At 43.3% G+C, this 17,024-nt stretch overlaps 1 protein-coding gene across 1 annotated transcript in view; it reads right to left on the minus strand.

The window, feature by feature from the left end:
* CHAT (choline O-acetyltransferase) overlaps positions 1-17,024 on the minus strand; it is a 521,284-nt gene that overhangs the window by 464,563 nt on the left and 39,697 nt on the right. The window contains exon 2 of the mRNA XM_086920150.1: positions 5,845-6,036. Within this exon, the coding sequence (XP_086776276.1) occupies positions 5,845-6,036 (192 nt within the window). The remainder of the gene's footprint in view (positions 1-5,844; positions 6,037-17,024) is intronic.

The following is a 17,024-nucleotide window of genomic DNA, read 5'->3' on the forward strand; positions in this document are numbered from 1 at the left end:
AAAACAACGTAAGCATAGCAACATTGTAAAAACTGGAAAAAAATTATACAATATGTTCAAACAATAATAAATAACAATCAGTTACAGAAAATTATAAAAGGCAATGGGAGAATCAAGGTTGTTTGCGTACTTCATCTGAGCCAATATGGGAAGAGGCGGTCAAAGGAGTAAGTGAGGAGGTCAAAGGAGTAAGTGAGGATAAATAGTTTACCAAAGGAGATCTTGTTTAATTGCCAGGGAGATGGGAGAAACGTAAGGTTTAGTTTTCATATGCTTGGTGACTGCATTGTACCCTTCACTCAGCATGATTAGATGGTTGGTACATGCTTTTATGTTCTTAAAATGATTCAAGATGTCATTTGTATTTGAGATTGCAATGGTTTAATACTATTTTTAATTGTAGATATATTTATGTTTTATTCTGTGTGTACTTTCATGGCTTTTTTTTTTTTACAAATAACCGAATAAAGATATTATGATGATACTCATGCTATACCTGATAAACATATGTGTGAGATCTTAATATCTGATGTCACTTCCTGTTGTGTCACATGCAATGTCACGTGTCGTGACATTATGCTCCGTGAAGGCACTCGTCATGCTTTCACTTGCATACTGCCTAACATGGTTAGTCTCCCCACTTCTTTTTGTAGGAATTGTGCCCTGAGCTGGCAGCTCTCAGAGTGCCACTATGCTCAGAGGCAGCTGCTTCTTTTATCTCGCTTCAAGATATGCCTGCCTGGTGGCCACCATCCCCTGGAACCCCGCAGCAGGTGTGCATAGGTCACGTGGCCGAATGCCGAGGTGGGATGACTTCTGTTAGCCAGATGGCAGGCAGACAGACAGAGGAACCCAACACTTTCTGACTGCACCAGTCACCCGTCCTCTCGACCCCAGGGCCTGCATGTCACTGTGCAGTACTAGTTTAATGATTTCAATCATTATGGGGTCACACGGTGCCACTGTGCCCTGTCCTTACTGAGCAACAACAGAAGTGGCAGTAGAGCTAGTAGTCTGTCTCAAGTGTGAGAACTTCCTTTGGTGCCATGTGACCCAATCAGAGGCTGTCTGGTGCTTGTATCTGGTCTACATCCGGATGTATGCCTGGGTAAGTGAAGAGGCTAATGAGCCCTGCCCCTCCTCCAGTTGTCTAAGCCCTTCTCTGCCACTGTTCCAATGTATAGTGCTGTGTGAGTAGCAGGCAGGCTGCACCATGCAGTGACAGATAGTGATGGAATTGGAGGGATAGGAGGCCAAGCCCAGCCCAGGACGCTGAGAGGGCACTAGTCTGCATTTGCTTGCCCTGCAAGGCTGCGCCAATGCCACCTTTTGGAGGGACTTGGGGGAGCCAGGGAAGTTACAGGTGGGGCATAGGGCACACTTGCCAAACCCCTCACCCCCGCCACCGCCTTCAATCCACGCTTGCAACAGCATCACATATGGTAGTCATGGTTGCGGCGATGATGGTGGTGGTAGGGATCTCTGCATCAAAGCTTCTTTAGCACAGCACCCCAATACGAAATAAGCTCCAAATGACAATGAAAAAAGTACATATTGGAACAGACTGGGCGTTTGGGCCACCCCGTCTGAGACTGCTGTCTTGCCAAACAAGCCACTCTACGTATAATTAGTGCTAAACTATACGTACAAATTAGATAGTAAATATTTGTAGTGCATTAAATCAGAGAAATTGAGGACAAGGGGGTTTTATGCTATCTTTCAATGATGCAAAAGAACTGTGAGATCTCCTGATGGGCTTGAGTCCAACCAGGGTGAATCCCTACGTTTGTTGGTGAAGGTCAAACTGCAAGAATGTGACGTTAAATGGGATATGCAACCAATCGTTGTTTGTTATACTGAAAAGGTGGTTGTACGAAGTGCAGCCCTTGTCTTCTAGCCTCATCTCACCACGCAGTAACCATTCAGATGCTGGAAGAGCTTCAACCGCACACCTTTCTCATCCTTAGCTTTACTACTCACCACATTGCCTTGACACTCTCTGTAAGTCTCAATCCAGCACCCTCCCTACTCCACTGTGTTGGCCCTTCATACGCTACTTACGCTCTGCAGCAATCAGTGTAAGATCTCAATTTTGAACAGAGTTCTGTTGCTTTGTAGCTAGGATTGCACCATATCAGTCAAATCCATACATACATTTACGCAAACAAAGTCAGAAATGTATTATGTGCATTGGCTGGAAACAAAACCCTAGCTGGGGGTCTTTTTTTGCATGGCACGTAAAGGATGGAAGTGCTCAGCTTTACAACCAGCATCCAGATGTCCATTCTTGTTATGAATACCCAATAAACAATTGCACCCCTTTCTCACCCCTAGCCCCCACATTGACTTGACCCTCTCTATAAGCCTCAATCCAGCACCCTCCCCACTCCACTATAAGTGTTTTCCCTTTATACTTCTCACTCCTCTACATCAACTCTGCCGCATTCAGAGTAAAACCTAAATGGTTTACAGCATTCTGTTGCTTTGTACCATATGTCAAATGCACACATACATTTATGAAAACAAAGTCCAAAATATATTACAAGCATTGGCTGGAGACAAAACCCTAGGTGGGGTCTGGTTTAGCATAGTGCTTAAAGTGTCAAAGTCTTCAGCATAACAATCTGCATTCATTTGTCTGTTCCTGTTATGAGTGTTCAATAAACTGGCCGTAATTTGTAAAACAAAAATATATATAATAATAAAAAGTACAGGCCTCAAAAAATGTTATCTCGAGACCCCACTAGTTCTGCCGAATGCCAGGGTTACACAACACCAAGGCAAGACTGCTTAGGTTTGATTGCACCTCATGCCCAGTGGTGGCTGGCATTTATTGGGGGGGAGGGGGCCGCAGTCACGTGTGTGTAAAATAATATAAAGAAAGTAAGATAAAACTTACCAAACTCAGCAATGGCCTCGCCCCGGGCCTTTTCTTTTGCCGACACAGGAACCAGATATTGGATCTTCATTGGCCAATCCTGGTGCTGCTCTCACCAGCATGAGAGCAGCGCTCGGATTGGTGGAAGAGGCCTCACTCGGTCCTCCACTGCACTCAGGAGACTTTGGCTTGCTCTAACCCAGCTGGGTTAGAGATGTTTAAAGTATGCATGTGTGGCTGGCTGACACAAGACGGCCAGCCAAAAAGAAACAGTGCAATACAAGCCCACCCTCCTCCCGTCACTTAGCAGCGGCCCACACCTGTCCTGATACTCAGGACGGAGGATTAAAATAAAATGGTAATTAATCACAATTTTATTTTTCATCTCTGGGGCTTTGGGGGTATTTTAGTGGAGCGATGCTCCTCCGCTCAAAAGGAGGAGCCGTCCTGCTCATGCCTCTTTTTTCCAACATGCTGCTTCCATTGTATTTTTCATGCCTGCCTTCTCCCGTTGCATTGTTGTCCTATAATTATCTTCCTTCTTTCTCTTCTGATAGGCTTTTGGTCAAAGCCTGATGATAAGACATATGTTCTCTTCCACAAAAATGACTGCTGATGCTCACCACCTGCAACCACTCGCACAAATTAACCACTGAAATGTTGTGGATTTTGTTTGGAAGTTCTGGTGCTTCCTTCCAACAGGTGATCTTATAAATTCCTCAACTGTCTTAAACTCCAACATTATTATGATAAGAGAATGTGCAGAGAAATGTGCCCTCAGCTATGCAGACTGTGGCATTTCTAGACACATTTGGACATTGAAACAGACACCTTCTTTAATCCAGGTAATAACACGATCATGACCCATGTGCACAAGTGTGGGCCCATTTCTGAGTAAGTTGGAATAGAGTAAGGTATTTACTCACCTGGTAAAGACTGACACCGTAGTGTGCATTATTTATCCTCTGTTTCCATTTCTGAGCCCGGAATGATGCATAACATTAAGATTTGAGCCCAGATCTATCAAGCATTTGATTTTACTATATATCATGCAAAGCGATGCAAGGACAACACAAAGCCTTCAGTAATATGTAATGCAAAGCAACGAAACGCAGAGGCTTATGCTGCATTATGTTACTTTTCAAGCTGGGAGGCTCTCCATGGGTGTTCCCATGCTTCCACCCATGGAATTTGGTGCATTCCCACATTTACTAAAGCTAGCAAACCTGAGAATGTGTCAAAATGCTGCACCTTCCACAGTGAGGCATAACACGGAAAATGATCTTTATTTCTACTTGTTACTTCCTCTTTCTATGCATGATGCATTCCGCATCACACATGGAAAGAGGAAAATGCTTCTAAGGATTGGTTTTGCACAGGAATGTGTCCTGCAATGGTGCAAGGGTGCCTGCATTGGTGCTAGGCAACACACAGTGGGCCGGTGCAAGGGGAGCGCCGAAATGCTCTATATCTTTTCAAATATGGAGCATTCTACTCAGTCACTTTCACACAACACAGCACAGCAACTTTGCCTGCTGCCCTGCATTGCTTGAAAGATTAGTAAATATGTCCCTTGGCATTTATCGCACTGGAATCTATACATGTAGCTTTTTTACCTGCTCTTTCTCTCAATTAATTTTGCAAATTTTCACCGGGTAAAACCTGTCAGAGAAAACAGTTTGTGGTAATTATCTCAAAACCTTACATTCTGATAAATGTGCAACTTCTCTTTGTACAGGGATGAGAATTTAACCCCCCCTAATCAGATTTGTGGCCTGCATAAAAATCAACTATACCTGTTTTCGCACCCACCTACCTCTGCCATGGTCTTTTAGACAAAGCACTCTGGGTGTCAGTTTTTTTTAATTTTTCCTTATGAGTAACTCACTCACTCATTCTCTCTTGCTAGATTATGTGTGTGTCTAGAACATTTTGTAGCAAATTAACAATTTGTTTTCACACCATACAGTAACCCAGTAGCGGCTTGTGGAGGGAGTACTGCGGGGCGGTGACGCCTTTAATTGAGCACCCTGAAACGCATTTGGGGTTTCAGCATGTGCAATGAAATTTATTTATTTGCCTTTCTCCGGTTGGCCGTGAGCCGGAGTTTACTAACCCCACCCTGCCCCTCCCTGCGGCATTCCCTCCATCAGCCGCTACTGCAGTAACCAACGTTTTGCATCGAGCAGCGTTGCGTGAAAGAGAGAGAGCGCGAGCGAGCAGGACAGCACCATTTCTAAAAATATTTGATTCAACTGCTCTCTTCGCAAGCACTGGTGTATTTCATGGATGCATAGAGCCATGTACACACCTTTGCACCATAGTGCAAAGGTGTGTGTGATATGTTTAGGATCGGTTTTGTACTATAAGGGTATTCTTACAGTACAAAATGATATGCGTAGACCTACTTTTAAACTTTTCCTACTTCGTTTTTGTGCTGTACAGTTTACCACATATACAAAGTTATAAAAGTTTGGAGAAAATAAAAATGTTCTGTTTCTTTACACCTGCCTTGAGGAGGCGTAATGTTTTGTCGCAAAGCCCTGTCTACAAATGTTAGTGGATCTGTCTTTGTGTCAAAACCATGGGTGATTTTGCACAAAACCCTGCATTGTATTACATAAGGCAACTCTCGAACGCAAAAAAGATTTTACACTGAAATGTAATTCAAAACTCAGCACATTGCAGCAGATTGCATCACTTTTGCTGACTTTCTAGTGGCACAAAGTGATGATAAATGTTGCCCTATAGCTTGACGGCAGAAATCTAATTAAGGAACTCCAGGCTATAGAAGGTCGTAGATCCTTTCTTCGGTAGAGATGAGCAGCACCCAACTCATAATTCATAGTATGAAGCATTTAGTAGATACAGGAAGGTTGCCTACAACAAGTTACTTCCTCTGGGCATATGTTCAAGGTACCACCACCTACAACAGTGGAAGATAAGCCGTGGCATGGCCTTCATACCCAGTTTGATATCCTCTCCCTTCTCTCCTCCAGCTTCTTCTGGATGGTGTGCCCGATCCCTCCGGGGGCGACAAACTTGTCGACTTTGGCCTTGCTGTTCCTGAACTGTTCTTCTGTGACCAGGTGTTTCATGCATCGAAGGTACATCTCCATGGTTTGTTGTAGCGGGGGGACTGGAAGCTTCGGTAACTGCTGATAGAGAAGCACAGGGCATAATGTAAGTCGCAGAAAAATCAGCGTTCTTGTCCCAAAAAAGATGCATGACAAAAATGTTTACAGTTGTGAATGAAAAGGTATTAATAATAATAACTGCACTTATGTGAATTGTTTGGTCTCCAGGCCCTGGGGTTATTGCCCAATGGTACTCATGTTAATAACCTCACAGGGATGAAAGGCTGAGTAAACCGCATGGATTCGAACCTGTAGCCTTCCAGTTCAAACTGGTCTTTTGTAACCGGAAGCATACAATGCTGTCTCGCTAAGCTGCCATCTCAAGTCTTGTATCGATATCGTGACAGGATTTGCATTTAGAATTATGAGGTTAAAAAATGCAACTGCAAGTAATGTTAATGTTTCGCATACTACTATTAACCTAATGGTAAATAAGTTGGGTATAGAATGAGCGAAGGATGTGTATTTTTCCCCTATGTCAATACCGCTTGCACATTGTTTTACTCAGGCAAGTGTCTAAATTGGTCTGTTAAAGGTGAAAGTGGACATCCTTAGCATGTTTGAGCACTAGGACAGTGAGTGGCTCACTCCTGGCGGCACATGTAAGGTGTCTGAAAGACTAGTGTAGGGTGGTAATCTCCCCTTATGAGAACAGGATCCTCAGGCGCTATGAGGTAATTTTTTTTATTCACATCACTTAATATTTGGATCTATCCTTTTCAAATCACATGGGGAGATAAAGTGAGTTCACTCAGGAACCTACAATGTGTTCAAGTGGGGAAGATTAGAGCTAATGTCTGGTTCCATGGCCCATAACTAACAGCATGAGCATCCCAAGTCAAAAAGGAAGATCATCCTGGAGTGATTCTGAAGTCATTTGATGACGTAAGCCAGGCTATTCCTGCAATTATCTGGGGAAGTCATCCCAGGCCATCCTGAAGTATGCCCACAGGGGAAAATATTTTAATGAGATGAGTCATCACAAAAACTACTCTAGGATGGTTTCCAGATGACTTTAATAAAACATGTGTGATGATCATTTACTACTCAAGGAATACGAATTGACAACTACAGGATGTGTGTGAATTACTCCTGGATGATTTCAGGACAACTTCAGGATGAGTCTTAATTACATCAGGATAATTTCAGGACAACTTCAGAATGAGTCTTATTACATCAGAATGATTCCTCAACAACTTCAGGATGAGTTAATTACACAAGGATAATTTGGAACAACTTCAGGATGGCTGTGTATTACTAGAGTATTACATTTAGATAACTTAAAATGATTGTGAACTAGTCTATATTTTTTATATCAACTTTAGAATGCCCTTGGTTACTTCATTATTATGTTCTACTATCTTCCAAAATATTATGGAATACTTTTGAATTATTTAATGACAACTGTGTGATGAATCTCAATGATTCCATGAAAAGGGATGGATAGTTGCAGATTATTTCCTAGTGACTGAAATTTAAGTTAGGTTTGGATCACCTAGAGGGTTCTCTGACAGGAGTACTTTCTACGATTTACACATTGCCCATCCAGGATCCATCAGGAGGAATTTACAAAAACAAACTTGTATGTATTAACTTGGAGAAGCACCACAGCCTTTTAAAACCAGCAATTGTGTTTGGGTGTAACAAATGGTCATTGTTTGTACAATACAGATATTTCAAAAATAACCAGTAATCAGATCAACCAAAGCTTTTTCTTTGGCATATGATTTTGTGCATCTTCACTGTAAAAGGTGGACAGTAATATGGACATGTGTGAAAAGTAGATGCCAGAAAAATGTCGTATAGTTTGTATTTAAAAGCAGCCTTGCATCTTGCGGCCTTCATCAATACCAATAGGGTCTTGAATTTAAGGTACAGTTTAATATACTTAGTTTTTTTAACTTAGTGACATGCTGCTTGAAATAAAATGGACTCGAATGACGTATTGACACTTAATTTTATTTAAGTTAAAACACATACTTCATCCCACAGGAAACAGGGACACCATGCAAGACAATATTAAAGATATGCAAAAATAAAAGTAGTCAGTGAAAACAAGCAACATTGCTATAAGTTTCCAGGTTCAGCATTTTCTGTAGTTCGCCTCTGATAGCATTTTTATGGCAAGCTTTTTATTCATAGATCTGTTGTTTGGAGATTGCCAGCTGTTGGGCCTTGTACACAGGTTTCATAAACTCTGAAAATTGATAACAAAAGCATAGATAAGTAACTTGCTTCAATTAGATGGCCTGCCTAAAAAAACATGTATTTACAGCTAGCATGATAAGATAGTATAGGATTTTGTGTTCATGACTCACCTATTGGTGCAAAAGGAGCACACGCACAATTAAGTCATTTATAGGATTATAGGTAACAAAAGAAAATATCTCCCTCTGAACTATACGAGAGATAGGCCATAACACTGGCAAAGCCAATAGGTCTCTCCTATGCAAGAGCTATTGAATTTTCCAATATGCTTTAGCAATGTTGAACACCTGGCTGGCTGATGTTCGGAATGGCTAAAGGTTAGTAGAGTAAAGGAGAGGGAGATGGAGTGTCGTAAAGTGCAGTGGAGTAGAGTGTTATGGAGTGGCGTAGAAAAGAGTTAAGTATCATGGAGAGGAGTGGAGTAGAGTTCAGTGTTGTTGAGTGTCGTAGAGTGGATGGGCGTATAGTTGAGATGAGCACAGTGTCAGAGCTCAGTAGAGTTTCATAAAGTGGAGTGACAGAGTGTCGTGGAGTGATGTAGAGCAGTGTGGAGCGGCATAGAGTGTATTGTATAGAGTGGAGTAGAGTGTTGTAGAGTGGCATACAGACAAGTAGAGTGTCATCGAGTGGAGTCGATTGTCATAGAATTGAGTTGAGTAAACTGGCAAAGAGGAAATTGCTTAGAGCGTCATAGAATTACACTGAGAAGAGTGCTGTGGAGCAGCATAGAGTAGAGTGTCAGTGGTGCAGAGTGTAATGAGGTAGAACATCACAGAGTGGAGTGTGAGAGTGGCATGGAGTGAAGTGGCGTAAAATGCAGTGGTGCAGAGTAGATTGGCATAGAGTGCATTCATTTTGAGTAAAGTTATGTAGAGTGCATTGCCATAGAGTAGTGTAGAGTGCAGTGGTGTAGAGCGGTGCAGAGTAAATTGCAGTGGCCTAAAATGCAATGGCATAGAGTAAAGTGATTCAGAGTGGAGTAGAGTGGTGATGATTGAAGTGGCATAGAGCTGAGTGGTGCACAGTAGAGTGCAGTTGCGTAGAGTGCAGTCATGCAGATTTAAGTTCCAGAGTACAGGTTCGTAGAGTACAAGATCTTAGAGTGGTGCAGAGAGCAGTTACGTAGAGTACAGTAGCACAGAGTAGAATAGGGGGGTATAAGTGCAGTGACAGTAGAATGTTGTAGAATATAGTGGCGTAAAGTGCAGTAGTTCAAAGCAGTTGGCGTAGGCCAAGTGGTGTAAGGATCACTGACTGAGTAGAATGATGTAGAATGCAGTGGTGTAGAGTGCAGTGGTTTAGAGTACAGTGACATAGCGTAGACCGCAGTGGTGTAGATTGCAGCAGGGTGGTGCAGAATACAGTGGCATAGAGTGCAGTGATGTAACGTAGTTGGCATAGGTACTGGCTTAGGGTGTATTGGTTTTGAGTTAAGTGGTGTAGAGTTAATTGGCGTAGAATGCCTTTGTTTAGACTAGAGTGGCATAAGGTTGAGTGGAGTTGAGTGCCGCAGAGTGCAGTGGCATGGAGTGTATTGCTTTTGAGTAAAGTGGTGTAGAGTACACTGGCATAGAGTGTAGTGGAGTGGCGAACAGTGGAATAGAGTGCCGTAGACAGCAGTGGCAGAGTAGACCATTTCAGAGTAGAGTGAAGTGGCGTAGAGTGCAGTGGAGGCTAAAGTGGACTGGAGTAGAGTGAAGTGGAGCAGAGTAGCAGAGAGTGCAGTGTTGCAGAGCATACTGTTTAGTGCAGTGGTGTATATTATAGTGGCGTGGAGTGCATTGGCACATAGAGCTGTGGCGTAGAATACAGTTGTGCAGAGTAGAACAGAGTGGCTCAAAGTGCAGTGATGCAGAGTGGAACAGAGTGTCGAAGAGTGCAGTGACGCAGAACAGAGTGGCATAGAGTGCAATGACATAGAGTGATTTGGTGCCTTACTTACTTGCTTGCCTTTAGCCCACTGCAGCCGACTAAATGCTGCGTGGGTTCGACTAGGTTCCTTGGACCCGCCATCTTAGGGGGGAATTCAGCGAGCGGTCTAGTGCTCGGCCCCTCGCGCATCAATCACTATAAAAGCCTACAAACCCACTCACACCACTGATTGAGAGTGTGTGAGTCTTGTCCTGAGGCGGAAGCCGGGACTGCTGTGTTGACTGTAATTACGCCGCAATTTTAACTATCTGCACATTTTTAGTTATTATTTGCACTAGAACTAGATTTTTAAACTGTGACCAATTCTGAACGATTTGCCTTACTTACTTGCTTGCCTTTAGCCCACTGCAGCCGACTAAACACTGCGTGGGTTCGACTAGGTTCCTTGGCGCCCGCCATCTTAGGGGGGAAATTCAGCGAGCGGTCTAGTGCTCGGCCCCTCGAGCATCAATCACTATAAAAGCCTACAAACCCACTCACACCACTGATTGAGTGTGTGTGAGTCTTGTCCTGAGGCGGAAGCCGGGACAGCTGTGTTGACTGTAATTACGCCGCAATTTTAACTATCTGCACGTTTTTAGTTATTATTTGCACTAGAACTAGATTTTTAAACTGTGACCAATTCTGAACGATTTGCCTTACTTACTTGCTTGCCTTTAGCCCACTGCAGCCGACTAAACACTGCGTGGGTTCGACTAGGTTCCTTGGCGCCCGCCATCTTAGGGGGGAAATTCAGCGAGCGGTCTAGTGCTCGGCCCTCGCGCATCAAACACTACAAAATGGCCCCCCTAACAGGGAGCGCAGCGGACGGGCGCAGCGGGCGCGCCGTCAGCGCGCCTAAGGCAAGCCCGTCTGCACCTGTCCGTGCCAGTACGGGGCATGGGGCACCTCACTCTGCACATTATTTGAAATATACCGCCGCTGACCTGTGCCATCTGCACAAAGCGTTCCAATTACCTGATACAACCACTAGGCATCGCCTTGATAGACTTGGTCTCCTACAGCAAAGGGATAGATTCCCGGAAATACGTCGTATTCAAAGGAACAACAAGGCAAATACTTGAACTTTCGTGTGTCCTACTTAAACACTCGCTCCTTAATTAAACATCAACTGGAGATTTTCACCCTACTCTCCTCTTACCTACCTGATATACTGTTTCTCACGGAAATATGGATAACTCCGGACTCGGCTCCTGACATACTGGCCGCTATCCCCTCTGACTACTACATTCTCCACTCCGACCGCCCAGCAGGAAAAGCTGGAGGAGGAGTGGCCGCTATTATTCGCCACCAACACCAATTTACATCGATTGACTCCCTCAATCTAGCCGCTGCAGATAACTTAGTGATCAAACTTGATTCAGATCACACATCCTTGATCTGCGTGGTCGTATATAGACTCCCTCAGATCATGCCACTTTTCCCCATCACCTTGAGTGAACAGATAGCTAATTTAGCAATCAAATACGCCAATATTCTGCTTATCGGCGATTTCAACTACTGGTATGGCGACCAAGCTGGCGGTCCCCATTCACTTGAATTCACCAATCTTTTATCTAACTTTAACCTTAGACAAACCATCTCCACACCTACTCACAATAAAGGCCACATATTGGACCATGTTTGGACAACAACCCCGATCATCTCCGCATTACAGGTAGCCCCGTGTATATGGTCCGATCATTGTCTAGTTACATTCCACCTCACTCTGGCTATCAGGACTAAATCCCCCCTGGTAGAGGGTGGGTCGGCTAGATGTTGGAAATCCATTGATCTATCTGAATTCAAAAACTTTCTGGCCGGCTCGACACCTAATCCGGACCAGAACGTGGACTTATTGGACACTCAGATCTCTGGCTGGTTAAAAACAGCAAGTGATCAGTTTGCCCCTCTCAAAAAATCAAGATAAACCGGAAGGCAGATGCCCATAAATGGTTCTCCCCCGAATTAAAGGAGATGAAACTACTACTCCGCCAAAAGGAAAGGAGATGGAGAGCTCGCTATGACCCTGGAGACAAGCTCCTCTATAAATCAGAGCAGGCAAAATATAATACAGCAATCAAATCAGCCAAGATAGATTACTTCTCCTCCAAGATTCTAACGTCCACAAACAAATCAAGAGAGATTTTCTCAATTGTGGATGAACTATCCAACCCTGATAGAGTGACATCTAAACCTAGTCCTACACAGGAATTATGTGATAAATTAAATACATTCTTCATAGAAAAGATCACTACAATCAAAGCCAGTATTGTATGCTCCTCACCAGCCGCGATTCCATCTGATTCCTTCATGAATAATCGTACCCTGGATAGTTTTCCAACGATCGATCACAAATCTCTTATTTCCTTGATGTCTAAGGTCAAATCGGGTTCTCCCAGAGACTGCTGTCCCCCACATATATTGAGGGAAGTCTTCTCCACCATCACCCAACCCGCCCTTTCTTTATTAAATTCATCACTCACCCAAGGTCGCGTCCCCAAATCATTCAAGGACGCTACAGTGGTCCCTCTGATCAAAAAGGTCGGTACCGATTCAGCTGATCCATCTAATTATCGCCCCATCTCCCTGCTCCCATTCCTAGCCAAGGTCTTGGAGGCACATGTTGCTAAATCCATGTCCACCTTCATAGAAGAGTCTGGACACTTGGATCCCCACCAAGCAGGCTTCCGTCCAGGTCATTCAACTGAGATGGTTATCTTGGCAGTGCTGGATGAGCTCCGCAGGGAGGCTGACATTGGAACCCCTCAGGCCTTAGTCCTCTTAGATCTGTCAGCCGCGTTCGACACGGTGGACCATAAGATCTTGGTAGACCGTGTCGGACGGGCCGGCCTGCAGGGCAGGGCCTTGAGATGGGTTACCTCATTTCTCGAAGATCGCTCACAGGCGGTTCGCCTGGCTAACTTCACAGCTCCTGAGTTAAGTTCCACATGTGGGGTCCCCCAGGGTTCTTCCCTGTCCCCACATCTGTTTAACATCTACCTACTCCCCCTGATCAAAGCCTTAAAACAGAGGAAAGTAAAAACATTCAACTATGCAGATGATCTGCAGCTCTCCTTTACAATAGATAATTCTATCGAATCTATTACCAACTTTCAGGACACCATGGTGTTCATCCGTCACTGGATGGATTATAACCATTTGAAGCTAAACCCTGGAAAGACGGAGGTACTGCTGATAGGAGACAGCCGCATCTCCTGGGGCCCTCATTATTGGCCGGCCGAACTGGGGCCTTTCCCTAAACCCTCCTCCTCCGTAAAAAGCTTAGGGGTGACTATTGATGGAGACCTGTCCCTTAACACCCAGGTGGGAGCAGTTGTTTCTAAATGTTTCTTCCAACTACGTAAAATCCAGAAGATACATCACCTGCTCACCCAGGCAGCACTGATACAAGCTGTGATTGGCCTAGTCCTGTCGCATTTAGACTATGCAAATTCAATCTATTTAGGCCTTCCCTCTTTTCAGATCAAGAGACTCCAGCTTGTGCAGAACCAGGCGGCACGACTGATATATCAACAACCTAAGTGGCAATCGGCCAGACCCCTGATAAAAAAGCTCCACTGGCTCCCACTTCTCCAACGCGCCACCTTCAAAACCGCCTGACTCACATTTAAGTCCCTAAACTGTCACAGTCCTATGTTTATTAACAGCTTAATCGTGAGATACATTCCTTCCCGTGACCTCCGCTCTAAACATCAAAACTTGCTGGTCAGCACAAAGTTTAAACGCAAACGGCACGGCGGAAGCCGTTTTGGCTACCTGGCGCCACAACTTTGGAACTCACTCCCATGGGAGATCCGTTCCTGTCCCCATCTGCTCCAATTCAGAAAGCAGCTTAAGACATGGCTGTTTACACAGGCACATGAGTAATTCACTCCCATTGCTATCATTTCAGAACAGGCTACTCAGTACAGTCTCAACAGCGCCATGAAACCTTGGTCAAAGTGCGCTTTATAAATTGGTTAAACATAAACATAAACAGTAGATTAGCTTTGGTTTCAAGTAAAGTGGTGTAGAGTGCTGTGGCCTAGAGTGCAGTGGTACAGAGTGCAGTGTTGTAGAGTAGGGTGACAGAGTGAAGTGGCACGGAGTAGGGTGTAGTGCAGAAGTGCATAGGAGAGTAATATGGAGTAGACTGCATTGGCATAGAGTGGAGTAGTATAGAGTAGAGAGGAGAAATGCAGAGAAGAGTGCAATGACGCAGTGTGGAGTGGATTGGCATAGGGTGAAGTAGTGCAGAGTAGAGTACAGTGGCATGGAGTGGTGCAGAGTAGACAGGGGTAACGTGGAGAATGCATGGTATGTTCGTGTACTGCCCTTACAGACACCACATTTTCAATTTAAATTACCATTTAATTTGCACTCACATAGTTTCACTGATAAACATACAGAACACAAACAATGTGTGGAAATGTGATTACCCATTGTGTTGATTTGATTGTCAGCACAGTTCATTTACAGATCTATCAATATTTGTGTATAATTTCTTTTTTCTTTTAAAGAACGAACATCATACAGCCTTCCTTAAAAGAAACCCCAGTAGCCAGGATGATTGTCGCTGGATTTTGAACGAAAGAGCTCATAGCATAAAGGAAGAAAGACGGGCTAAGGTACAGAAGTAGAAAAGCGAAACCCAATAAAATGCTTTTCCAGTACCAGCAATTGAGGTCAACAGATGGCACCTGTGCATACAGAGGATAAACAGTCCCAGCCTCAAGATATGGCTTCTTCAAGATGAGCACCGAGTGAGAGTTGATATTGAACTGTCCTTGCATCATGCCTGCCTAGAAAAAAGGAACTGCTCTGGAACTGGTATCATATGGCAAATAGAAGCTTCATACAGCTTATATTGCACGGTCTACCAGGCATGATCGGATATAAAGCTGGGAACACAGTGTACCATCACTGTTGTTCCTTCTAACACAGATTTAAGATTGGAGTCCTTTTCATGAGACCAGGAAAGACATGCTCCTTTGGAAACAAGTGATTGGAAGAGTGGAGAGGGAGAGAGTGGAGAGAGAGAGAGGAAATACAAAACTGAAAAGATGGAATCCTTTTACAATCTGATTTGCTAGGGGGATAACATATGCCAAGCTGTTTCAAGGCTCGAAACAAACAAACCATGTATATTACTATTTTTATGCAAACAATACAAAAACTTTCACCTGAATGATTGTTGCTAGCTGGTCCTTGTGCAATGCTCTGTACAGAACTGGGGCACTTGGGGAGGGCCCATTAGAATCCTTCAGCCCGGTGCTGAAGATCAATCTGTATATAACAACACATCGAATTATCATACACATCATTATGTATACATACTGTAAAAAAATAAAAAGCAGTGGTTGTGGATGGAGATTTGACCTATATACGGACTATGAGAACAAAGTCAGATGGTAAGCATCAAAAATATATATTAGCCCTAATCTATCCTTTAACCAGTTTCCTTTATCAGGAATCACTGTTTCTAAAACATAAACTATTAGTATTATAGGAACACTATCAGAGTTTAAGAGAACAAATATGGTAAGAGTGAAAAATGAAGCAAGTCACTTTATATACTATAAATGAACCATTATATTTTAGAGAATGCTGCATTAGTTTCCTCGAATATATCAAAACCAGGTTTCACTACAAATTATGAACTGCCAACTAATTTCCATGTATGCCTTTTAACTGTGCTACCATTCAGTAAAGTTTATAAAGACATCACATTGGTAAACGCAAACCTGCTTATAAGCTATGCTAGTGAAAAGTGGAATACAAAGCGTCAGAGAATGAAGTGCAGAAGAGTAGGTGGCCTGGTTTTAATTGATCAGTCTCACTCACCTTTTAAGCTTCTCACGTTTGCTTGTAATAATACAGGTTTCTTGTGCTCTCAGTCTCATTCCAGTTTACTGCAAGTCTGGCCGCAGGCTCCAATCTTCTTCTTTCCTCCTTTGATACTCCTCTGGTACTGAACAGTATATGTATCACTGGAGGTTGATGTGTTTTGGAGGGCCGTTTTCCTCTATAACCAACCCCCCATGTGGTGTACCCCACTCATGCTGCCAAACACCCCAGAAGGCCTCTGTGCTGACTGGCCCTACGTTCAGGTCAGAGTAGCACATCCCATCCAACATTCTGCTTTCCATTCTATAGTTGCAGTCCCCTCATCCCATTACAGAATCTGAACTACAAGTTGTTTGATGCAAAAACATACATATACACACACACACATATATATATATATATATATATATATATATATATATATATATATATATATATATATATATATATATATATATATATATATATATATATATATATATCATGTGATCAAGTCCCCCGTGAGGGACGAAACGCGTAATGGATGTTGGTGTGCTGATTCTAGAACCTTAATAAAAGTTCAGCTGACGAAGCCACGGAGGTCTGTGCTCTGCTGTGTGTGTGTGTGTGTGTGTGTGTATGTATGTATGTATATATTATATATGTATGTATATATGTATATATGTATGTATATATGTATATATATATATATATATATATATATATATATATATATATATATTTATATATATATATATGACAATTGCTAAGGAAGCTGTACTCTTAAATGGATTTGGGAATCTTGAACTCTGAACCCCTATAAATCACATGCTAAGAAGCAGCCGTCGAACGCTCTGTGCAGGTAGAGGCTTAAGAGAAACGGGCCCAGCTTTCAGAGGGCATACAGATAATATTTGCTTCTGAAAACGATATTGAGGTGGCCACAGCATGGCTTAAATCTAGTGGTGTGGTGTAAAGTGGAATAGGGTAGAGTACTGTAGAGTGGAGCTTGGTGGGCCTGGAAAGAGTGGTGAGTGCAGTAGCGTGGACTGGCATAGAGT

Source organism: Lissotriton vulgaris, chromosome 5 (assembly GCF_964263255.1).
Source record: "Lissotriton vulgaris chromosome 5, aLisVul1.2, whole genome shotgun sequence".
NCBI lineage: Eukaryota > Metazoa > Chordata > Amphibia > Caudata > Salamandridae > Lissotriton > Lissotriton vulgaris.